Source organism: Microcaecilia unicolor, chromosome 7, assembly GCF_901765095.1.
Source record: "Microcaecilia unicolor chromosome 7, aMicUni1.1, whole genome shotgun sequence".
In the NCBI taxonomy this organism is placed as follows: domain Eukaryota; kingdom Metazoa; phylum Chordata; class Amphibia; order Gymnophiona; family Siphonopidae; genus Microcaecilia; species Microcaecilia unicolor.
The window spans coordinates 207,559,348-207,585,474 of NC_044037.1; the positions used below are offsets into that span (position 1 = coordinate 207,559,348).

At 41.3% G+C, this 26,127-nt stretch overlaps 1 protein-coding gene across 1 annotated transcript in view; it reads left to right on the forward strand.

Moving 5' to 3' along the window:
- COL5A2 (collagen type V alpha 2 chain) overlaps window positions 1-26,127 on the forward strand; it is a 335,742-nt gene that overhangs the window by 115,144 nt on the left and 194,471 nt on the right. The window contains 5 exon segments of the mRNA XM_030208786.1: window positions 7,175-7,396; window positions 8,286-8,299; window positions 9,681-9,713; window positions 17,839-17,871; window positions 19,798-19,851. Of these exon segments, the coding sequence (XP_030064646.1) occupies window positions 7,175-7,396; window positions 8,286-8,299; window positions 9,681-9,713; window positions 17,839-17,871; window positions 19,798-19,851 (356 nt within the window).

Genomic DNA, 26,127 nt, shown 5'->3' on the forward strand with positions numbered 1-26,127 from the left:
ATTCTGCTGTCATGGAGGTGGGTGTACGGCATTTGAGGCTGGCATACAGGCTGGAAAAAAGTTTTTAAAGTGAGGGTTTATTTGGTGGGAGGGGGTTAGTGACCACTGGGGGAGTCCGGGGAGGTCATCCCCGATTCCCTCCAGTGGTCATCTGGTCAGTTGGGGCACTTTTTTGGGACCTGTTCGTGAAAAAAAAGGGTCCAAAAAAAGTGACCCAAAATCGCGGTAAAAACGCATTTTTTTTTTATTATCAGCTAAAGATGCCCATTTCTCCTCGGCCGATAACCACGCCCCAGTTCCGCCTTCACCACACCTCCAACACGCCCTCGTCAACTTTACCCGTTTCCGCGATGGATTGCAGTTGGAAACGCCCAAAATCGGCTTTTGATTATACTGATTTGGGCGCCCACGGGAGAAAGACGCCCATCTCCCGATTTGGGTCGCAATATAGGCGTTTTTCTCTTTCAATTATAAGCTGGTTAGTGTGTCCTTTTCAGGCAAAAAAAAAAAAGAAACACGGATAGCAAATGAATGTCCCTAATGAATGGGCCTGTCAACTAGATCTATTTTTTCCGAACATGATGGTTCAGTCTTGGTTTTACCCCATTACATACCTGGATGTAATAAGACAATCAGAATTACAACCCCATATATAACGACAGATGTCCGGGGCATCATGTTGGTATTTTCAAAGCATGAGTAAAGCAGAGTTGTCTGAAGAATAGACTTGGAGAAGGAATTTTTATTTATTAAGGGGCATCTCTATTAAAATGTAACTTTTGCAATTACCACACTTTAACAGCAAATATTAATGTGAAGTAAGTGCAAAGACTGTGCCATGACTGTTAGGTACATGCCCAGCATGTCCTTTGCAGTTACCATACAGAAAAGTTCTTTAGTGCACGTTACAACTATTCGCAATTAACTTGGATGCTCTTGATGCCTCCTGTGGAATGCACATGGTAAGTACAGAGCACAAACTGTAGTATGCAGTCCATACCTATAACCCATTCTCTTCCTACCTTATAACAAAGTATGCAGTTAACATGTGACTTAGTACTAATTGTTATACTAGCGCAGTAACAGTTATCTGCAATCACTTATGGTTATTTGATATAGCACACTATTTTGTAAACACAGCAAGGTTATGTTAACCATTCAAAAATAAGAGAAAGGATAGGAACTACATTGTTCGATAGGAGAGGGAAGAAACAGAAAACATACATAGATTTTTTTAAGGAGAGATACACGCAGAGAGAGAATTCTCAATTAATCATTAAAAGCAGGAGCAAATAAAGCAAGTACAGGTGGAAGAGTTAGTTGCCTCCAGGATCTCTGGTGATTCATAGGGTATCATTAAAGGCAAGCTTAAATAAATGAGTTTTTAAGGCTGTTTTAAACCTAGGGAAAGATTACTTAAGGCATAGGGATGAAGACAGTGATGGAGCAGTGAAATAAAAGGCAGAACTTCTTGTGGAATTAAATCTAACCACATATTTATTTATTTATTTGTTATATTTGTACCCCACACTTTCCCACTGATAGCAGGTTCAATGCGGCTTACATAGAAGTAAGAATAAAAGTATAATGGAGAGAATACAGTCTAAGCTTAACAGAGTAAAGGAGATATGTAGATAGGTAACATTATAAGGGAGAAGGGTATAAGAGGTAGGAGGAGAAGCTAGTTTTAGGCTAGATTGAGATAATCAGTGATAGGGTTGGGTAAACATAGGGAAAAATTGGAGGAGGTATGGTCTGAGACTTAGACATATAAAGATGGTATCCCCCAGATTCTATATTTGGAGCTCAAAATAGTGCATGCAAATTTGGGTGCATGCCCAATTTGCATGCACAGTTTAATTGGGTGTTAACAATCAATTATTGGTGTTAATTAGCAACAATGTGGATTTATATGTGCATTTTGCTAAGCGCTAATCTATAAAGATGCATGCAACTGAATAGGGGCGTGGCCATGGGAAAAGCATGGGCGGAACAGGGGTGTTCATTAAAGATGCATGTATTATTATAGAATTTGGGGTATCCGTGCCTAATTTATGTGCAAGGATGTACACCAGGTTTCATTTGGTGTAAATCCTTGTACCTAAATGTGAGCGCAGATTCTAGTGCTACATGCTAGTATATAAATGGCATCCAACTTGGAGCAACATTTATAGAATAGCGCTCAGTACTCATTTTTTTGGCACCCAAATTTGGGCACCATTTACAGAATCTGGTCCTCTATGTAATCATCGGTCATTAAGAGACCTCTAGTCTAGATGAGGGACATATAGGGTGATTGAAGATAATAAGTAAGAGGTGATCCCTTACAGTAACAGCACATATTAATTCACATATTAAGGTCTAGATTCTGTAAATGATGCCCAAATTTGGGTGCCAAAAAAAATGAGCACTGAGCGCTGTACTATCAACAGCACTCCGAGTTGGGTGCCAGTTATAGAATAGTGCATAGTGCTAGGATCCATGCCCAACCCCCAACCTTGGGCGTGAGGATCACCAACTGAAACCTATAATACTGCATGCATCTTTAGTGAATACACCTGATCTGCCCATGCTCCTCCCATGGTCATGCCCCCTTTTCAATTGCATGCTAAAAGATTTATATGCTCATCTTTATAGAACAAGTGCTTAACAAGATTGTGCCAATTAACAGAATAATTGATAGCGCCCAATTACTGGCACTAATTGTCTCATTACTCAATTAAATTGGACATGCAAATTGGGCATGCACCCAAATTTGAGTGTGTAATTTTGAGCACCATATATAGAATCTGGGGGTAAAGGGGCAATTCTGTAACTGGGCACCCCATTTTAGGAGCTGCAATGCTGTGTGAGGAGCACCTACTTTATAACTGCATCTGGGTGTCTGGATTCCATTGTAGACTAGTGTGAACCTGCTTGGCAAGACTAAAGATAGATGCTCCAACTTATACCTGGTCAATGACAGGCATATATGAGAATGTCTGTGCAACATGTAACATACCCATGTCTCACCCTTTTTCAGACTTCATTATGCCTCCGTGCACATACATGCTAAAGCACTTACATGCTCTCTTATAGAATAGTGTGCACTGCATTTATTCATCTAAGTGCTGCTTTTCTATGCACATATGCACACAAGGTGAGTGTAACTGCTTGCACATGCTTATAGAATTGTATTTTGCATCTCAGGAAAAGGGTCCCTAAAGGTTTTTGTCCATTTTGTGCCTATAGGAAAAAATGTTAAAAACTAGACACTCAAAAATCAGCGCTCAATGGCGTCCTACAATATTTGAGTGCCCAGACTTAACCCTGATGAAACCAGGTGTAATTCTCAATGCCCAATTTGGGCACTGCCATGAAATGCCTAGCCATCTGCCTGGGGTTACCCAGCGACCACTTAGATGGTCTATCCCCAGCACAGCTCAGGTCCACCTGCACCTGCCGCTTGTGCTCTACACTAGCACCCTCTTTCCACCGATTGGGTCACAACCGCCTCTGGGTGAGTATCCTGCTCTCAAATTATCCCCAGTGATTTCTAGGTTACTGAGGCCACACTTCCAGTGGTCCCACAGTTCCCAGAAAGCACTCACAGACTCAACATACAAACCACCAGGATTCTTTATCAGTCCAGACAGGCAGAACGAACAAACAATTGTGTTTATTCTCACACTGGAACAATGAACAAAAAAATGTGCAATTAGCATACAATAACAGGTAACTGAAATATGGATCAATTATAATACTAACTAAACATCTATATACTGTCTAAACAGTACCTGGGAAGGTCAGGACATATAACTGTTCACAGAGCCTCAGCAAAGAGATCTATCTCTCCTTCCTGGCTAGGACTGAAGCAACAGTCAGCATCTGATAGGTAATTTTCAAAACTCCAGGCCAATGAAAGCCCAGAAAGTCAAGTTTCAAATAAAAACTGGTTGCATCACTACAGACACTTCCTATTATCTGTGTGACAAATAAAGAAAGACAAGTCAGTCCTCTGTAACAGCTTTAAGCATAAACATGCACCACCTGCTGGCCAAACAGGAAAAATACACTTCAAACATAATGCAGGAAAATATCCAATACATTTTAAATGCTTAAAATATACTTCTTCACAGGCACACATCCCTAGCATTCTATAACAGTGTGCACAAATTTTAGGAACACCCTTGACACACCCATGCACCTCCCATGGCCATGCCCCTTTAGGGGTGCATGCTATAGTATTTGGGTGCACATTGATATAGAACAGCGCATAGCAAGATTTGCACCCAATTCCAAATTAGTGTCAATTAGCACCCAATTATCAGCACTAATTGAATTATGAGCCAATTTAATTGGACACACATCTTGAATTGGTGCCCAAAGTAGAATCCGGGGGTTAGTAGATAGGGCCCTAAATTGTGAAAATATGAAGATACAAAGTATGATGTCACCATTTCGAACTGCTTCTATGGCTTTCTGTTACTCCGTTGAAGTCAATGGAACATTTACATCAGGGTTGTTTTAACCTTGTTCCTCAAGTTGTGTTTCAGGATTTCCCCAATGAATGTGCATGAGATTTATTTCACTGCCTCCAATGTGTTCAAATAGATCTGATATATATTCATTGGGGAAATCTTGAAAATGCAACCTGGTGAGGGCTGAGGTTGGACATCCCTGATTTTTATGGTGCCCAGGAAATATTTGGGTTTTAACTAAGCTTAGGCATTTGACAGATGAAGCAAAGGAACCAAATAAGCTAGTTAATACATTGAAGCCTCTGTTATTTAGTAATGCTGGCATCCTGGCTTTGCTCTCCAAAATATGAAAATATATTCCATTTTGAAATTCTGGGAGGTTTTCTTTGTAACTCTGAAATATTAAAATGTAATAGAACAGACTCCTGGACCTGTGACTTTGGCTGAAGCACCATCCATGGCAGTAGAGGGAACCCTTGATTAAATTATTCATTGGTCAGATTTCAGTGCAACCACAGAGATGGTGTAATCAGCTGTAAGGAGAAAGGGAAGGAATATGTGGGAAACAGTGAAGATGAGATTAAAGGTAGAGAATTTGAAATGTATTCCCTGATACTTTTATAATAGTTGTTCTTTTGAACTGCTAATAGGTGCTTTGTCTTTGGTTCAAACTGACAACATAGGTAGTACAGAAATTATTATGTAAATAAAATCAATAGGGTGACATTTTCCAGTATTTGTGTATCATTTTTTTCTCAGTGAAAATATATTTCTGAGATCTTGCATCCATACTTGTACAATGCAGAGTCATCTGTTGGAAAGATACAAGTGGTCACAATTATCATGTTATTTCTGGTGCCTCTACAGTGAGTCTTTGATTTGAAAAACAGCTACTTCTGAATTCCATTGTTCCTAATATAGGACGCATGTGTTGTCAGTGACAAGACTGGAAACTAGCTGTTTTGGGATATTAGTTGAGTGTTGCATCGTGACATAAAACATTCCTTAAGACAGTTTTGGAAATTTTCTTTTGAAGCATTGCCTTATATTGCAGCCCCCTTTATTAGTCGTGGAGGGGCATTTTTGATATAATGTCCAAGTAACACCTTGGACATTGTCCACCAAACCTCCTAAATTGCAGGGCAATAAAAAAAGAATATCTATCTATCTATCTATCTATCTATCTATCTATCTATCTATCTATCTATCTATCTATCTATCTATCTATCTATCTATCTATAACATATATGTCCTGAAATAGTACATCTCTAAGCAGCAGTAGAAAACGACTTCATCTTTCGATAATACACCATGGAAAACTTCCAATGTCGCTGCATGGCCCCATGAAAAAAAAAGAAAAGTATAGCCACGTCTGGACATCCCTTCCATGTGCAGCAAGTCCATATATAGCAGTTTTAGAATATACCAATATATTTCTTAGCAAGGGGGAGGGGGAACAAAAGAAGCCAGACCATGCAGAAACTACACACCTAGCAGAATCCTTTACTTTGGTCACATATGCAGAAAAAGGCCAATCTTTAACTACTTCAGAATAAAGCAATAGAAGCTAGAAACAGAAACCTGCAACCCCCCCCCCCCCCACACACAAACAAACAAAAAAACAAAATCAAAACAAAAGACCCCAAAACCACAACAGAAACTCTCTCACCCCCTCTGTCAGCAGTATTTTGCTATTTTTATTCTAAGGGCATTTTACTTGTCTAATCAAGGTCTTCACTCTCTCTTTTCCAGTGTTCTTTTTAGTCTTTTTCAAGTCCTTTTTCCAGGATCTCCTTTCTGTTTACTATGGGGACCTTTTACTAAAGCTTAGTGTGCACTAATTTCATTAGTGTGTGCTAAATGCTAAGAAGCCCATTTTAAACTTATAGGCTTTCACTGAACTCTCAAGTTTATCACCCCCCTCTAGAAGCACCCATTTTTGTTTCCCATTTAAATACCCCCGCCAACCAGAGCTTTTTTTTTGTTTTTAAACTAACTCACTCTTATGCAATGAACAGAAATGGCAGGAGATGGAGGGAGAGAAAGTTGGGGTACATCCGTATTTGCCTCTGTGGAGGAGGGAGCAGAACCTCACATTTCTGGGCTTGGCAGGTTGAGATGGTAGAGAATGTGACTACAGGAGAAAGATGTAACATTTCTGGCTGATGCTGGTAGCAGTAGTAATCATGGTATAGATGAGTACAGTCTTGTAACTCCTCTGGGCTGGACTGGTGATGGCTTGCATTGATCACCAGAAGTGTGTGTGTGTTGGGGGGGGGGGGGGGGGGGGGGGAAGCAGCAACAAGGAGTGATAAGAGGGTTTCAAGCACCTGATTCTCTGTTCTAAACTCTCTTCAGCCAGAAAGTGGGGGTTTGCTCTCTGTCAGATTTTGGTGCGACGCTTCTCATCTCTGCATGACACACCAACATGTCACAACACCCTTGTTGAGAATCATTGTCTTATAGTTATAAAAATTCTAATGTAGTACTATAGTATATTATTTCAGTGCATTTATGAAAAGTACATTTCTAGATTTTATACAGTCTTATATGAATGAGTTTTGGTTTTTAACTTTGTTTCTATGCCCATCAAAAAAACTGACTTTGTATTTGATAAATTAATTCAAAGTACAATGCAGTCCTGAAAATGTTAATGCTTTGTTTTGCATTTTTATTTTTTAAATGTATTTATTATTATTATTTGTTTTTTGCAGGAGATGTAGATATACCTTGCAAGCAAGGTGATCAGATGTACTTGAACAGAGATATTTGGAAACCCGCACCATGCCAGCTTTGTGTATGTGACAATGGTGCCATTCTTTGTGATACTATTCAATGTCAAGAAGCATTAGACTGTGCAAACCCTGTGACACCCTCGGGAGAGTGTTGTCCTGTTTGTCCAAGCCAAGGAGGTGGTGGTAGCACACGCAGTGCAGGTAATCTTGGAAACAGTGTTGTGGAGAGAAAAACTGATGTATTACTTCTCAGGCATAGTTTTGTGATTGCATGGGTGCATGCTGTGCTTACCATTTTTGATGGAAGTGCATACTGCACCATTTTTGGGAGCCTGTAAGACACTTCAGTCTTGCACAGTATCATTCAGACTGTTAAAAATCTGCATATTCTTGCTGGGTACTTGTAGGAAACTTATACCATTTGTTAAATGGAGCAATCAAACACAGGATATTCCATTATCATATGTGAAGCTAGCCATTGGCTATACCCAACTGTCTTTGAAATCCTCACATTTAATTTCTACAGTATGTTATCCTTATGCACTGTATGAAAACCTCATGACTGAGAGAGGAATCTCACAGGTTGCTGAATCCCGTGGGAGACAAGGTGTGGTAAAAGGCAAACTTTTACCACACCTTAATGAATCCCCCTAAATATATTTAGTAGGAGAGTGTTTGCTAAATGGAATCTGCATAGCTTCTAATACCATGTATTATAGGAAATACAGGAACACAATGCTCATGTTTGAGTTCATTTGATCACTAAAATAAATTTTATTTATTTATTAGAATGATTCTTCTGGTTGTTAAGGTTGTATTTCAAACATTTTAGAGACAGGAGTTTTGCCTGCTTATTTTCCTGTCTGTCATATTCTGTTTTCTTATAGCAGGCTTTACTTCAGTGAGCCCCCTAAAGGGTGGAATATATTGTTACACCATTTAAAAATTAGAAACTAACACAAATGAATCATTTGTTCCCAAGTCCCCATTTTATAAAGGAATATAATACATTACCAGGTATCAAATTTAAAGTACCTACATATTTTGAATGTCTAAAAATAATATAGTGTTTTGTTTCTTTTCATTGTAGCAAGAGGACCAAAGGTGAGTTTTACCTTCATGATACATTTTTGTACCATTCAGACTGTAGACTCTACATTCTCAAATGTTTTGCTAGAGATCCAGAATGGAAGCATTGTATTTGAATGAGAGGTTCGTGTGCAAATATGCAGTAAGTTAGTATACAACTTCCTTGTTCAAGGATAATATATCCATGTAGAAGCATCCCATTTACAACATTTAAACATCTGGAGAGTACCAGATGTTTAAATGTCATTTCTGAACAGAGGCCATTCATATTGAAGCTGAGTATGGCAAAAAGGCTTTGGTTGGTGGGGAGAGGGAGTGGTCTGTGTGGACCTACAATACAGATGTGGATTTCCTGTTGTACAAAGGAAATAAACATCTGCATTAAGAAATGGGGCAGTACAAATACCAACCTCTGTTTCTTAATGCAGACGTTTATTTCCTTTGTACAACAGGAAATGGGCACTTATACATAACTTGGGGCAGTACAAATACCAACCTCTAAGTTATGTATAAGTGTCCATTGAAGGGGCAACTATAAATATCAATGTCTGGGGGCCCCACAATGCCAGCTCACCTCCTGAGTAGCACCCTCTCCCCAGCTAGGAGATCTCCCCCCCAGTGTCACCCCAATTCCCCCCCCAGGCAGCATCCCTTTGATGGGGGAGACCTCCACATTTGGAAACATCTCAATATATAGCAGTTCCCCCATGTTAGCCACCCCCATGCCCAAGCCCTTCAAACTCCCCAACTTCCCCAACCTCATCTCTGGCATTCCTGGGGGTCCTTTTTAGTTTGTGTTGGAAGTGATGCCCATTCACACTTGCCTTATGCTACCAGTCCTTCAAAATTGCCACCGAGCCCTCTAGTGATAATATTGCAGTATTAATTCTAGGGGTTTGGGGCTTCAATATATTTGATAAGGGGGGGAGGGGAAACAGCTGGCATTGAGATAGGGCTGCTTATTTTAGGATGGCCATCAGTAGTGGGGCTCAGGGACCTTTAAAGAGGGAACAATTATTTTTAGAAAGCTACTCCCATGTGTATGTATGTATGTTTGTGTGTGTGTGTGTGTGTGCACATGTGGTGTGGTGGTGGTGATGGTAGGTTTGGGGGTTGTAAGCTGGTTTTACCCACATGCAGCTTTCCAGAATTGCTGCTCCCTTTGTATATGGAGGGAATTTAACATGGAGTTCTGTATCTGTTTTACAAGAGGATCTACATTTGACAAAGCATCTTGTAAATTCCCCTTATCCTAACTTTCGTATGTAAATTCTGCTCTCCATGTTCTGTCTAAAATCTGCATCCAAATGTATAGTAAAAAGCACAAACTTTTAGCCTAATTCTAGGCATTAGCTTCGTATTTTGCATTATACTGGATTCTTTGTCTATATTACAGGGACAAAAAGGGGACCCTGGATCAATCCCAGTTGTAAGTACTTTTCCTCGTTATTCAGCTTTCCATAAGCATAAAGGTAGACATGATAATGTAGAAATTCAACATGAATTTTAAGGTAGCTGACCATATTACTAAGAATGTGGTCAATATGTTGAGACAGCAAAGCAAAGTGGTAATTTCATAAATTATCAAAAATTCTGAGTGACCTGGCCTGATGGCTTATTTGAGAGCTGCTAAGATAAAACTTTTTTTTTTTGGGGGGGGGGGGGTCGGGGGGGGGTCGGGGTTAGGGGTATAAGTGGGAGGCTTTAGGAGGTTTAATCTATTTCAGATGGAAAGAGGGGAGGGAGGATTGTGGGAGGTCTAATACCCACCTTGTGCCATGAGCAGGTCAGAGAAGATATCAGGGCACTACTTATTCATTTTTTGTTATCTTGTGTGGAGGATGTAAAGGGGGATTGGACTTTCTCTCCCATGTTTCTTCTTTTTTAAATTTGGACAGAGGAATTGGGTGGGACATTGTTTGTTTGTAAAACATTTTATTAAAGGTTTGGGATTACAACCATACAACAAAAAGCATTAGACAAACTCAGTCAAATCAAGTAAATGAACATAAAGGGGCCTTGACTACAATAGAATATGTTACACATGCTACCAAACTCGTATCATATATAGCAACTGAATTAGTGTCAAGGTCAGGGCCATACCCCCACACCCCGTCTCACCTCGCCGCACCGTGGGTTGATTCCTGTTGTTGTTTCAGCCTCCAGAGGTCCCTGAAACCTCCTCAAGCTCAGAACACTGCTCCCTTCATGCAGTCCCAGCAGACACCGACTTCCTAGGGCACGCATACACGAGTCCCAGAAATTTAAAGAGGCAGAGGCAAGAATTCAGTCTAGGTGCCTGGAGGTGACATCACTTGATGGAGACCTATTTAAGGAGTCTGGGCATCCTCTCTAATTGCCTTCGCAATAGGTCTTCTTGTTTCCTGTTGTCCCTGTCTCAGCATGTTCCATCTCCAGCCATGCCTCAGCATGTCCAGTTCCCAGCCTAGTCCCAGTTTGTCTTGCCTGTCCTAGCCATTGGCCCATACACCTCCAGGTCCTGATCTGTCAGGCATGCCCCCAAGGGCTCTTTTCAGAGCCATTCACTGTTCCTGCTCATGTTGAGCCTGCCTCCAAGGATAGCTCTCTGTCTCTCTAGTTGTCCCAGGTGTCCTAGGTGTATCTTACCTGGCATCTGTTGGGGCCAGTAGGCTCCGGGTGTGGCCTCTGAGTTCTCCGACTGCAGCCTAAGGGTTCACCTACCCAGACTGACAGATTGTGAAGGCCATGAGCTCAAGTGAGTCACCGCCTTGGAGCTAATCCAGTAGTTGGCTCTCCAGCTTCAACAGCTCTCTAGCTCGGTATGGGACATGACTATCTGCATGCATCATCTCCACATGTCTGTGACTCCACAGGCCACTGCTCTCCCTTCAGAGGCCACTAGTCTACCACAGTAGCTGCATCTACAATGCCAGGAGTCAGGCTTGTGGCCCTGACTCACTACCATGGAAGTCCTAAAGCCTGTAGAGGCTTTATCAGTCAATGCATAATAATCTTTGAACTCCAGCCCAGAGATTTCATTTTGTATAGGGCCCGTGTAGCCTATATTATATCTCTACTATTGGGCTAAGTCCTTGCTTGGGCCTTTCCACTGTGGGAGTGAAATGATCCAGTCCTCATCAGAAGGGGTTTCTTGAGCAATTCTGGAGGATTTTGTTTTTTTGAGGAATCTGGTAAGGTCTACTCCACAGCTTCCAAGCTCCTGAAGCTGACAAGGGACTCAAACCCTAGGAAATGACACCATTCAGTTTTGTACCTTAGTTGGAGAGCTAAATTGGAATAATAACAGCCTGGTGGCAGTCTTTTGCCAGGAGTTGGCATCCCAGATAAAAGATGAACTGGTTGGATGGGACCTCTCTTCTTCGCTGGCCGACCTCATCCACCTCTGTAACTGAGTGGATATCAGGTTACAAAAGCAGGCTTGGGAATGGCAATCCTTATGTAGAATGGTCGTCTGGCACCTAGTTTTCAGCTTGCCCTGCATAGGACTGTCCAATTTAGGAGAACCTATGCAAGTAGACTGTTCATCTCTTTCAGAACTTGAGAAGCAGAGATGCTGACTACTGAATTTTTGTCAGTACTGTGGGGAGAAAGGCACTATGCTCTCAAATGCCCTAATAAATCGGGAAATTGTCAGGCTTAGCCCTGGCTGGGGAAACAGTGCTATGTCCCCTTGTTTGAGTTCCCTAGATGCAATTTCTGGTTCCCGCATTTCTAGAGCTGGACCAAGCATCAGTCACCTGGGAGGCCTTTATCCATTCTGGAGCAGGAGAGAATTTTATTGATGAGGTTCTTGTCCAGTCCTACCACATTCCCACTCAGGATCTCTCAAAGGCTATCCCAGTCTCCTTGGCATATGGGAATATCCAGAGGCATATTAAAGCCAAAACAGCTCCCCTATGCCTGAGAATTGGGGCTCTCAACAGGGAGGCTATTGTGCTATACATCCTTCAGATGTCTATAAATACCATTATCCTGGGACTACCCTGGCTGCAAAAACATAATCTGGAAATAGACTGGGATAATGGGGAGCTTACAGCCTGGAGTGAGCTCTGTCAACACAGTTGCCTTGATCCTGTGACTCTGATCTTGCCTGTAGCCATCTCTGAGATGGGTGCACTGGAAAGGCTAGCCCAGGCATATTCAGCTTATGCCATTTTCTCCAAAAAACAGGCCGAGATGCTTCTCCTACACTGGGAGTATGACTGTGCCATCGACCTCCTACCTGGCAAGATGAAGAATCTACCCACTCTCCATTCCAAAAACCCCGCCAATGTATGCCTACATCACTGATAACTTATAGAGGGGTTTCATTTGACCTTCATCTTCTCTAGCCAGGGCGGGCTTGTTTTTCATCGGAAAGAAAGATGGCACTCTATGTCCTTGCATTGACTATCATGGATTAAATGCCATCACGATCAAGAATAAATACCAGCTCCCTCTTATATCTAAGATGTTTGATCATCTTCAGGGGGCCCACATTTTTACTAAGCTGGACTTGAGGGGAGCCTATAATCTGATTCAAATCTGGGAAGGAGATGAATAAAAGATGGCTTTTAACATCAGGGATGGTCATTACAAATATCTAGTTATATCGTTCTGACTCTGTAATGTCCCAGTGGTCTTCCAAAATTTTGTGAATGACATTTTCCAGGACCTGTTGCAAATCTGTGTCTTGGAGGTATATTTTCAAAGCACTTACTTGTAAGTTTAAGTGCTTTGAACATGTGCCCCTTGGTATATTTAGATTTAGATGAAATTTTGATATATTCTAAGACGCTGGTCCAACATATGGAGCAAGATCAACAGGTGCTGCAACACCTGTGCAAGAACCACCTGTACGCAAAATTGGAAAAGTGCATCTTTTGTGCAGAATGAATTGCCTTTCTTGGGCTGTATTATATCTGATTGGGGCTTGAGGATGGATCCCACCAAGCTCTCCACTATTTGTGATTAGCCTTGCCCCCAGGGGTGACGAACCTTACAGCATTTCCTGGGCTTCACCAATCTGGCTGTAAAGGCAAGTTGTTACCTTGTGCCTTCTTCTGTAAGAAATTCTCAACCACTAAGAAAAACTGTATTATCAGAGATCGTGAACTATTGACCTTCAAGATGGTATTGGAGGAGTGATGCCATCTTCTTGAGGAAGCCAAACATCCCTTTACTGTGACTATGGATCAAAAGAATCTTCTGTATCTACAAGAGGCCCAAAGGCTCAACCCCCTCCAGGCCTGATGGTCTCTATTCTTTTCCCAGTTTGACTGTTAGGTGGTCTTCTGCCCAGTGGAGAAGAACATATGGGCTGACACCTTCTCTTGATCCCTGGAGACTGCCAATGAGAGCCATGACCTCCAGACTATTCTGGACTTCACCAAAATTCTGGTAGCCATCTCTATGCCAGTTCCTTCAGGCAAGACTGTGGTGCTCAAGTATCTCTGGGACAAAGTACTGAGGTGGGGAAACAAGTCCAAGGTCGCTGACCACCCTGGAGTTCGGGGAATGTTGGAACTCATTTATCGAGTCTACTGGTGGCCACAGTTAAAGAGGGATGTATGTGACTTCCTGTCATGTCTTAGCCCATTACAAGCCATCCCACTCACATCTGTGGGGGGTTCCTAAAACCAATTCTGGTACCAGCAGCACAATGGGCTCATATAGCCATGGATTTCATCACGGATCTCCCAGAATCAGATGGTTTCACCATCATAAGGGTCATCGTAGATCAGCTTTCTAAGATGGTTCACTTCATTCCACTGCCTGGACGACCCTCTAATTCTGTTCTGGCCCAACACTTTTTTTAAGGAGGTCTTCCATGTACATGGCCTACTGAAATCCATTGTGTCTGACTGTGGAGTGCAGTTCACGTCCATATTCTGGTGAAATCTTTGTGGGACACTGCAGACTAAGCTGGACTATTCCTCAGGATATCACCCCCAAACTAATGGCTAGACTGAGAGGATAAACCAGATCCTGAAGTCCTTCTTGCAAAGCAATGTATCTTCTCAGCAGGATGATTGGTCACAGCTGATACCCTGGCATAATTCTGCTATAGCAACCACGTGATTCAATCCTTTGGGACATCTCCGTTCAAAATTTGTGTTTGGACAACACCCAAAAGTATCCTTGTTGGTACCTCAAACATCTACCATTTCAGATGCAGAGGTTGCTACCGAGTCTCTTGCTAACCTGTGGAAAACTACGCAGGGACTCTTGATCAAAGACACCCAGAGGTACAAGAGGCAAGTGGATAAAAAGACACCCAGCTCTGCAGTTCCACCCTGGAGACCTGGTCTGGTTGTTCACTCTGAAATTGCACCTCAAGACACCATCCTCCAAATTCACCTCTCGATTCATTGGGCCTATCGTGTTGTGTGTTAGGTGGTACCTCTTACTTACCAACTGCAGTTACCTGCTGCTTTGCGTATTCATGACACATTTCATGTCACTCTTCTCAAACTACTCGTTCTGAGATGTAAAAGCTGCATACTGCCTGCATCAACCTCCATTGCTGTATACACAGATGCTGAATATGAAGTTCAGAAGATCCTTGATTCTAGGAGAGTGCAGGGTAAACTCCAATATCTCATCACCTGGAAGGGTTATGGACATGAAGAAAATTTGTGGGAACTAGTGAGTCATCCATGCCCCATTGCTCCTAAGAAAATTCCATCGCATGTTTCTGCATAAACCTAAGCCAGGACTGAGGAGTGGGGCACCATTGAGGAGGGGGTACTGTCATGGTCAGCACTGTACCCCCACACCCCATCTCACCTTGCTGCTCCGGGGATCAGTTTCCACTGCCGTTTTAGCCTCTTGTGGTTCCCACTTTGTGTTGGACCATCAGCATACTGCCCCAGGTGCCCCAAGGCCACATCTGGCTCTGAACACTGCTCCCTTCACATGGTCCTTGCAGATGCAAGCTTCCTAGGGTGTGTGTGTGTGCATGAGTCCCAGAATTGTAAAGAGCTGGAGGCAAGAATCTGGTCTGGGCACCTGAAGATGAAATCACTAGCTGGAGACCTATTTAAGGAGTCTGGACATCCTCTCTAATTGCCTTTGCAATGGGTTTTCCTGCTTGCTGTGTTCCTGTCTCTATCTCTGCTTGCGTGTTCCTGTCACCAGCCTTGCCTCAGTATGTTCATTTCCCAGCCTAGTCCCAATTTGTCCTGCCTGTCCTAACCATTGGTCCCTATACTTCCAGGTCCTGATTCATCAGGTCTGCCCTCAAGGACTCTTTTCAGAGCCATTCACTGTTCCTGCTCCTGTTGAGCCTGCCTCCCAGGGTAGCTCTCTGTCTTTCTAGTTATCCCAAGTCTCCTAGGCGTGTCTCGGCTGCCATCTATCAGGGCCACTAGGCCTCCAGGTGGGGCCTCTGTGTTCCCTGACTGTGACCCAATGACTCACCTACCCAGACCATGACAGAGAGACCTTCACCCTGCTTCCAACCCTCCCCCATCCCTGGTGGTCCTTAAGTTTCCTGAACACATTGTACAGCAGAACTCATTCCCCATTTCATTCGAGGCTTTCCCCTAATGTCAGCATAGTAAGTGGCATGCGAACAGTGTGCCTAATACCAGGAGGAAATCTGACACAAATTGCTTATGGTATACACATGTTTTGGAAAGAAATCCCAGACTTTATCAAATTGTGCTTTTTGTTTCATAGGTTAATTTTTCCATTTGATAGATCTGTCAAATTGTATTACCCCACCTGACCATGGTTGGCAGGGATCTTTCCAGACTCTAGCGATTGTACTTCTAGCTGCTAAAAGCAACCCCTGGACTATAGACAAGTGATTCCATGGTAGAGTATGTCCTGTGAAAAGAATACTGACTCCCATAAGTTGGATAATATTAAACTCAACTTGTTTCTAAAAGTGCTGAATGTGAGGACTTATCCAAATTGTTCACAGCAAGAGTTTGAAGAATCTAAGCCCCAGCGTTTAGTTTCCACTGGGGTGACATAATCGCTCACTGTAAGTTTAATATGGGTAGAGAGCAAAGCAGACAAGACTGAGACTTTAAATAATGAATCAAAAAAGTTCTTGGTCCTTTGGACCCACATCTGCTTACCACTGAGAGATATACATGTGCATTGGGTTAAAAAATTTACAGGAAACTATAAAACTTAGCCAGCACCGCTCTTAAATTAGATCATTCAAATAACAGTTTCTCAAATTAAACTAACAGACTCCGAAACCCAGGGATACCCTTGGAGTGCATCATGTAGAGTCTCAATTGATAATTTTGAAAAAAGAGGCTTGGGTGGGGTTTTGGGTTAAAGTTGATTTTGGTCAGATGAGTTAGGTGGATATTACTAAAAACAGGCACTAGATGCCCATTTTTTTTTCTCCCATCCTATCCTGTCTGCAGGCCTGTCCATATCCTGCCCAGCTGAACTGAACTTCTTATTGAAACTTAGGGCCCCTTTTACTGAATTGCACTAGCGATTCCCACACAGCAAATGTGACAAATCCCATTCGAATTGAATGGGCTGCATCACATTTGCTGCACTTGGAATCACTAGTACAGTTAGGAAAAGGGGCCCTTAGGCTTTAAAATTTTGTCTGTTAGCAGACCAGATTTTTAATATAACCAACTAAGTCTTTATTCAGCTAGCAAGCGGGGGGGGGGGGGGGGGGGGGGGTGTTTACGAAAGCTTAGCTCGAGTTATCTGTAGCAGGGCCCATTTTATTCCCATGGGCCCTGCTGCAGGTAACTTGAGCTACGCTTTAGTAAAAGACCCCCTAGATTTCTTTGAATATTACTCTGTAATGGCTCCTTTTACAAAGTGGTGCTACCGATTAGCGTGTGCTGAATGTTAAGAAGCCCATGGGAATTGAACGTGTTTCTTCATATTAAGCGTGCTGCTTTGTAAAAGGAGCCCTAAGATTATTGTCACGAATAGCAGTGGGTGAAGTGCTAAGAAAACAGATTCTTGTGAAGTTATGTCCTTGAAAATAACAAAAACTTGCAATAGATGCACTTAATGCCAATTAAAGAATGCTTAGACAGTTTTTCAAGAGATTTTTATTTATCAGATTAAATAAATCTTGTTTAAAGGACACTTAAATTGGATAATTTTAATTCTTTATTTTTTTCTACACCATTTTGATGTAATGTGTTGAAAGGTGGTCAAGCAAATGTGAATAAACTAAACTAAACCAGTTTGATATTAGTCTTAGAACACACATTTTGACAGGACGACAGGTTTAATGTATAGAAATTGCTGGTTTCTTTTCCAAATTGCTAATAAGAAATGGCTGCCAAACATTCAAAATGTGCTGACCTAGTCCTGGAGGCTCTCCACAACAATGTGCATACAGCCAGCACTGCACACAGAAAGGAAGCATGCCGAGGAATTTTTGTACATTCTTTATGTCATGCCTTCCTTTGATATCCACTTCTGAATTGATCCAAATGTTGATTATAGATTTGGACATTTATGTCCCAGCTTTAATTACAGTTGTGAATCATTAAGCTTCTAGATACCTTTGTAAACTTAATGACTTCATTTTGTGGGGTAACTGTGCTGTTTTTCTACTTTTTGTTTAGGTGACAGGTATCCGAGGGCGCACAGGACCAGCGGTAAGTCATTGCTTGCTAAATTGCTTTCTTTCTCAAAATCTATTCAGTGATCAGCGCTCAAATGGCATTATAATGCCAATCTGCTTTATGTATCACAGGCCTCATTATTTCAGGCTGTTAATAATGTCGTACAGGAATCTAACTTTGCTGTATTAGGGGTGGGCTAGTCATTTGTAATGATATAAGATATGACTTAGTCTTTGCTTTTCATTACAAAAAGAAAACAAGATGGGGAAAAAACACATTTTAGGCTAGATTCTATATATGGTGCCAAAATAATTGTTGCTGAAAAAAGTGCTGTTCTGTAAGCCACGCTTAAAGTCAGGTGTGATTTACAGAATAGAACATATACCTGGCAATCATGCCTATCTTTAGGTGTGCTTTTAAATTAAATATCACCAAATAGCACACTGTGGGGACTAGTCATCCAAGCAAGTAATAGATGTCCCAAACAGTTATATCTAAAGCAGGAATTCACAGCATATCATCTAATGCGTCTAATGCATGGGGATAATCAGATTAGAATGCTTCCCACAACCATATGAACAATGTTGTTCCCTCGCACAGGCGAATTGGTGTGGAGCAAATCCTCATATAAATCCCCTTACTTCTTTTTTCTTTTTATCGATATACATCCATCTTTTATATATCAAAACTGTGCAAATTCACATCAATAAATATATACATCCTTTTTAAACAGTCACTTATCTGTAAAAGGCAGCGATTAACAGTAACAGGGAACCCCCGCCGACATGGCCAAGTTTCGCATAAAGCTTTATCAAGGAAGAGGCTCACGTTTCATCCTGCATCCGGCCATTTTTTGAAATATAGGGATAGATGCAGGATGAAACGTGAGCCTCTTCCTTGATAAAGCTTTATGCGAAACTTGGCCATGTCGGCGGGGGTTCCCTGTTACTGTTAATCGCTGCCTTTTACAGATAAGTGACTGTTTAAAAAGGATGTATATATTTATTGATGTGAATTTGCACAGTTTTGATATATAAAAGATGGATGTATATCGATAAAAAGAAAAAAGAAGTAAGGGGATTTATATGAGGATTTGCTCCACACCAATTCGCCTGTGCGAGGGAACAACATTGTTCATATGGTTGTGGGAAGCATTCTAATCTGATTATCCCCATGCATTAGACGCATTAGATGATATGCTGTGAATTCCTGCTTTAGATATAACTGTTTGGGACATCTATTACTTGCTTGGATATCTTTAGGTGTGGTCATTTGCACCAACTGAAACATGGTGTAAATGTACGTGTCTACATTATTTTATAACAACACGTGTTAATTATAGGAATGCCCCCATTACACACGTGCCCCTCCCATTCCCAATCCCCCTTTTTCCAATCATACATAAATTTTAGGTGCAGATCCTGCGCCTAAATTTACATGAGTAAATACCATTTAAATCTAATTAGTGCTAATAATTGTTAAAAAGTCAATTATTGGCTCTAATTGACTCGTTATTCAATTAAATTGTCCCTGAAAACTCTTTTGAACTTTATCTGGGCTGTTGCATTAATGTGTTGGACTGCCTTGGGCAAGTGTCAACTGGCTAGCCAAAAAAGTGGATATTACCACTTTGTAGCTATATCTACCTTACACATGGAAAACAGTCTAAAGATATTTTTCTGTTGTAAATTTAATAAACACTATTTATTCAAGGATCTAGTTTCTTACTCTGGTGCAATATATGCCTAGGTTTTCCATGCTAGAAAAAAATATTTTAACAGGGTTGTGTTACAGCTAAATTAATGTTGGACAAGAATAGTTTACTTTGCCTGGGCACAATACCCTTTGAATAGATATTTAAAAGAAATAGCTTCATTTTTCTAAACAAAATAAAACAAATAACAAAGTGTATTCTTTATTCAAAAAATGTAGTACAGTTATATGACATTTTAATTTCAGGGACCTCCAGGCTCACAAGGACCAAGAGGTGAACGAGGATCCAAAGGAAAATTTGTGAGTTCATAGATTACTCCTGTTGGATAGCATTAATTAATATGTTACTATGGCAAAGCTAATTAATTATTTGTATGTTGTGTTTATATCAATGTGCATTACTAATTTTGTGAACATGAGATGCTGTACAAGTTACTTGGCTCTTCAAAGTTAGGGATTTAGTCAGAATGCCGTGTCGCTGACCATAGATGCTTAACCCTCGTCTTCTCATTTTCCTACTTCATGTCGTCTTGAGTAACATGTTAAATGAGGTCCCTGGGAATGTAGCAAACCTTGGCATGTGTTTATTAACTTGTGTTGTATGGTAAAGTGTATTAGAGGATAAGCTTCACTGCCCGTAACAGGACTTATGGTAAATAATACACGATCATGCACATTACCACAGGTCACACTGAGCATGCTTGAGACGGAAAACTGTTCAGTTTTTCATTTTATTTGACCATTGCTATGACGACAGTGGTCTAAGAGATCATTAAACCTCTATTATTACTCACATCTATGACTGCTATCTATTCTTACACTGACCAACAACAAAAGTTTGATTATACCAAAAATGATACAAATAGGAATAAGGTATCGCATACTTTTCATATTGGAATGCAAAATCCAATATGTAATTATGAAATAAATACCAAATTCTTGCCTTCTAAGAGAGATTTATTAAAAAGATAGATGAAACTATTAAAAAATAAATATTTAGCTGAAAACAAAGATTATAGCCCAAATCAGCCTAAAACAATATTAGTAATCAAGAATCCAGTGTGGTACAGTTGAAAACTGCTTAGTCACAAACTTTCTGGCCATGACTGTACTGCAACTCTGAAGAAATGAAAACAAAAATACATCTCCTTTTGTACTGAACATAATATGAAGAGTTCCATGATGCACATTTCCTAAAGCAAACATTTTCCAGTTAATAAATGCAAACTAAAAAACCTTTTTATACCTTTTATTATCTGGACATGTTATTTTTCTATCATGTTGGTTCCATTTTCTCTTTTCTGCTTTCTTGCCTGTCTTCTGCTAACTCTTTCCAGTGGCTGCTGTCCATTTGTCATTTTTCTTTTCTCATCCTGTCTTGTTCCATTCCCTTACTACACCTCTCTCTGACATATTTATCTTTCTCTTTTAGATCTTTCTTCCCTTTTTCTTTTCTGTCTCTTTGACTACTCAAATTTCATCCTCATTCTCGTCCTTCTTTTTACTTTTCACCAACCCAGCCTTCCATACCCTTCTCTCAACCCTTACATATTACAGAAATAAAGGTCAACAAATAGGTTGTGGGTAAAACCTTTTCGAATTTGTGACTCAGTTTTGAACACTATACGCCCTTCAACTTGTCAATGTAAAATGAACTGTGGACAATGTTCTGGAATATACAAGTAATTACAGACTGTATTTCAATGCAGTTTATATTACTGTTTGTATTTTGGCAACATAATCACTGGCAAGCTTTCTCTCTATTCACTCTAATCATAAGGCAGTTTGGCATACCACATCATCAGAAAGCAAAATCAGAACAAGGAAAGCCAAACCATAAGGGTAGAAAGAGAAATGACTTAGGCAATACGGAGGGGATGAAACCGGATGATATAAGATTTAGAAATAGTGATTATAGAACTGTGGTCTGAAGTTGCAATATTCAGGACAAAAGAGCTGGCATTAGATACAAAGCCTAATTTTTAAGAAAAGGCAATGATGACATGGAAAGAAGATATAATGAGGGTAAAAGAAAGGAATGATGATTAGACATATGAGGTGATGATAATGTCCTTGGATATAAGATAATATGATGAGACTGACTACATGGGGAGCTAAACTAGGCTGTAGAGAATTATCTGAGCACATAAAGGAGCATATAATTTGGAGTGGATGGCAGAAAGTAAGACTAGGGGGCTGTTAGGCTGATGAAAATATACAAGGGCAAATGTGAGTAGGCATGGGAGAGGAATAAAGAAAAACCCAGGAAAAGTCAGTCTGAACAGAAGCAGTTTTTAGGAGAGCTAGAAGATACTACACCCACTCACATCATAAGTACATAAGTAATGCCACACTGAGAAAAGACCAAGGGTCCATCAAGCCCAGCATCCACGACAGTGGCCAATCCAGGCCAAGGGCACCTGGCAAGCTTCCCAAACGTACAGACATTCTATACATGTTATTCCTGGAATTGTGGATTTTTCCCAAGTCCATTTAATAGCGGTTTATGGACTTGTCCTTTAGGAAACTGTCTAACCCCTTTTTAAACTCTGCCAAGCTAACCGCCTTCACCACGTTCTCCGGCAACGAATTCCAGAGTTTAATTACGCGTTGGGTGAAGAAAATTTTTCTCTGATTTGTTTCATTGCATGCCCCCTAGTACTAGTATTTTTGGAAAGCATGAACAGACGCTTCACATCCACCTGTTCCACTCCACTCATTATTTTATATACCTCTATTATGTCTCCCCTCAGCCATCTCTTCTCCAAGCTGAAAAGCCCTAGCCTCCTTAGTCTTTCTTCATAGGGAAGTCGTCCCATCCCCACTATCATTTTAGTCGCCCTTCGCTGCACCTTTTCCAATTCCACTATATCTTTCTTGAGATATGGTGACCAGAATTGAACACAATACTCAAGGTGCGGTCGCACCATGGAGCGATATAACGGCATTATAACATCCTCACTCCTGTTTTCCATACCTTTCCTAATAATACCCAACATTCTATTCGCTTTCCGAGCCACAGCAGCACACTGAGCAGAAGGTTTCAGTGTATTATCGACGACGACACCCAGATCCCTTTCTTGAGAATGATCCAATGCCAGATGACGAAGTACAAGGCTATGATAGGTAGTAAAGCTGGATGCAATTGTATGCTTTTTCTCTGTTTGATTTTTTCCCTGGTAGACAATAGTCTTGCTGAAGTTGAATTTTTATCCCCTACAAATCTTCAGCAATTAAACTCGAGAATCTTATAATTGTTAAAATGCAGTGCTGATTTTGACCTCAATTGAAACTCATCTACCAGCAATTTTGTGGATTGTTATGACAATCTTCTAAAGTTTTTTTTTTAGAGCTGGCTCATGATTTGTCACTCCAAAATGAAAATGATCACTGCAGGATATTAACATATATTTTAAATAAATTGTTATTTATATACAATATGATATAAACCAGGGGTTCTCACACCAGTCTTAATGACCTCACAGGCAGTCAAGATCTCAGTGTAGAAACTATACTGACTCTGGGGTCCTTCAACAGATTTTGGAAGCTTTGATATAAACAGATATAAATTGTTTCCTTGTTTAAAAGGTTTATTTTCATTAATCAAGAATGAGTCTAGTGTTTCAATAAATTATGAAGGATCATTTTCTTAGGGTGCCCAGCTTTAGTGGGAAGAAGGTGCCTATTTTGTCCCTGTTTAATAAAGACACATAGAGGGGCATAATTGAATGGCGCAGGCCAAATATCTGGCTGGCCATCTTCGGGGCTGGCGCTGCAAGGGGGTGGAGCCAACCGTATTTTCGAAATACGGTTGGAGCCGGCTAAATCGATCGCTGGGTGTAGAGGAGATGGCCAGCTTCATTTTTCAGCCATAATGGAAACCGGGCCCGGCCATCTCAAACCCGGCGAAATGCAAGGCATTTGGTTGTGGGAGGAGCCAGCATTTGTAGTGCACTGGCCCCCCCTCACATACCAGGACACCAACTGGGCACCCTAGGGGGCACTTCTAAAAATTAAAAAAAAAAAAAAAAATAGCAACAGCTCCCAGGTACATAGCTCCCTTACCTTGTGTTCTGAGCCCCCCAAATCTCCCCAAAACCCACTACCCACAACTTTACAACTCTACCATAGCCCTAAGGGGTGAAGGGGGACACCTACATGTGGGTACAGTGGGGTTTTTTTTGGGGGGGGGGGGGTTGGATGGCTCCCATTTACCACCACAAGTGTAACAGGTAGGGGGGGATGGGCCTGGGTCCACCTGCCTGAAGTGCACAGCACCCACTAAAAACTGCTCCAGGGACTTGCATACTGCTGTCAGGGAGCTGGGTATGACATTTCAGGCTGGCATAGAGGCTGGCAATAAAGGTTTTTTTTTGGGTGGGAGGAGGTTGGTGACCACTGGGGGAGTAAGGAGAGGTGATCCCTGATTCCCTCCAGTGGTCATTTGGTCAGTTGGGGCTCCTTTGTGAAGCTTGGTCGTGAAAAAAAGGGACGAAGTAAAGCCAGCGAAATGCTTGTCAAGCCTGGCTTTTTTTTTCCATTATCGGGCGAAGTCGGCCATCTCGTGAGCATGCACCTGTCCTGCCCCGTCCTGCCCCCGTCCTGCCTTCACTACCCTACAGACATGCCCCCTTGAAGTTTCGCCGGCTCCATGACAGAAAGCAGTTGGTGCTGGCCAAAATCGGCTTTCGATTATACCGATTTGGCCGGGTTCAGGAGATCGCCGGCCATCTCCTGATTTGTTTCGGAAGATGGCCAGGGATCTCTTTCAAAAATGAGCTGGATAGGTACCTACTAGTGCAATTTCTACAGGACTGTGGAAATGTCCATGCACAGAGTATGCATGTTGATTAGCATATTCTGTACTCAACTTGCATTCTTCTCAACTGCACCTGTGGTTGTGCTTTATCCAGAATGCCTTTGCAACACTTACTCATGCCAACAGGTGTACTTTTATGGTGGGCCTAATTTTATAAAAGCATATATGGCCACATATGTAATAAAATTAATTTATAAAATTGCCCTATAATATTTTGCCGTTGTAGCATCTGTTTTGTTTGTTATGTCATTGGGTGATTCATTGACATCCATCACAGCAACAAGTCAAAGATGGCCTATTCTATCAAAATATGTTAGTGACACTCTCTACAGTTCTAGAAATAAGAATATTTACCCCAGAATTGTTCTTAAGAGAGTTCTGGAAAAACCATTTCACCATTCTCAGCTGCATCAGCCTCATAAGGCTTGGCAGGGAGTGACATCCAGGGTGATAAACTGTGGCTGGAAGAAATTATGGCCGGGATGTGTGCATGAGAGAGATTCAGAAAGGAATGATCCTTCACCTGATGACCCTACACATGTTGTGCAGTCAATTGTTCATTTGGGTAGATCCATGGGTTTGGAGGTGAGTGGTGAAGATGTGGAAGAGTTGGTGGATGACCACAGTGAAGAACTCACCACTGAAGAGCTGCAAGACCTTCAACTAGAAGTGCAACAGACGGCAGATAAAGAAGTTGCTTCGGATAAGGAAGAAGAAACAGGAAAGAATGTGTCTTCTTCAGAGATTAAGGACATCTTCTCCATGTGGAGTAAAGTGCAGGTGTTTGTGGAGAAACATCACCCAGACAAAGCTGTTGCAGGCCATGTCTGCAACTTGTTTAATGATAATGTCTTGCCCCATTTTAGGCAAATCTTAAAGAGGCGACAGAAACAAACCTCTTTGGACAGGTTTCTTGTGCGGCATGGGTCCACAGACTCTGAAGCTGGTCCTAGTGCTAAAAGAACAAGAAGGGAAGTAACCCCCCCCCCCCCCCCCCAGAAGCTGGTCCTAGTGCCAAAAGAAAAAGAAGGGAAGTGATCCCCCCCAGTAGCTGGTCCTAATGCCAAAAGAACAAGAAGGGAAGTGACCTCCCCAGTAGCTGGTCCTAGTGCCAAAAGAACAAGAAGGAAAGTGACCCCCGCAGAAGCTGGTCCTAATGCCAAAAGAACGAGAAGGGAAGTGACCCCCCCAGATTGTGTCCTTATGGAGGGGGATCCCCCTTCCAAACAATAATACAGTATCTGCTCCTCCTTCTCCATCTTCTGTACATCAAGAAGAGTCTTCAGAAAGGTAAATGGCATGTTAAATATTCATCTGTTCTACACATTAGTCTTTTTTATTCATTTAAAAGAATTTAGAAGAAAAATTGCTTGTTGCCTCGGTTTTCGTCGGTTTCGGTTTTTGTTGATAATTTTCAGACGAATTATCGACGAAAACCGAGGTTTCACTGTATGTCTATAGTTGATGTAAAATACATGCAAATCTTTCTTATGCATTTTCTTTATTAGGAAGCCCAAGAACAGAGCATACAAATTGCAGTAATAAAAGAATGCACTTCATTTTAGAAGTTACTTTATAAGCAAGATGTTCCCACAGAACTACAGAGCCTAATTTCCAGGATGCACATGCCCCCTATGTGTACATGGACACAGAAAAATAGCTGTTCTTGTCAAAAGATCCCCTTTCACTTTGACATGTACTGATGGTGCTGAAGAACCACAGACAGGTTACGTTTTCAGGATACTAATATTAAATTT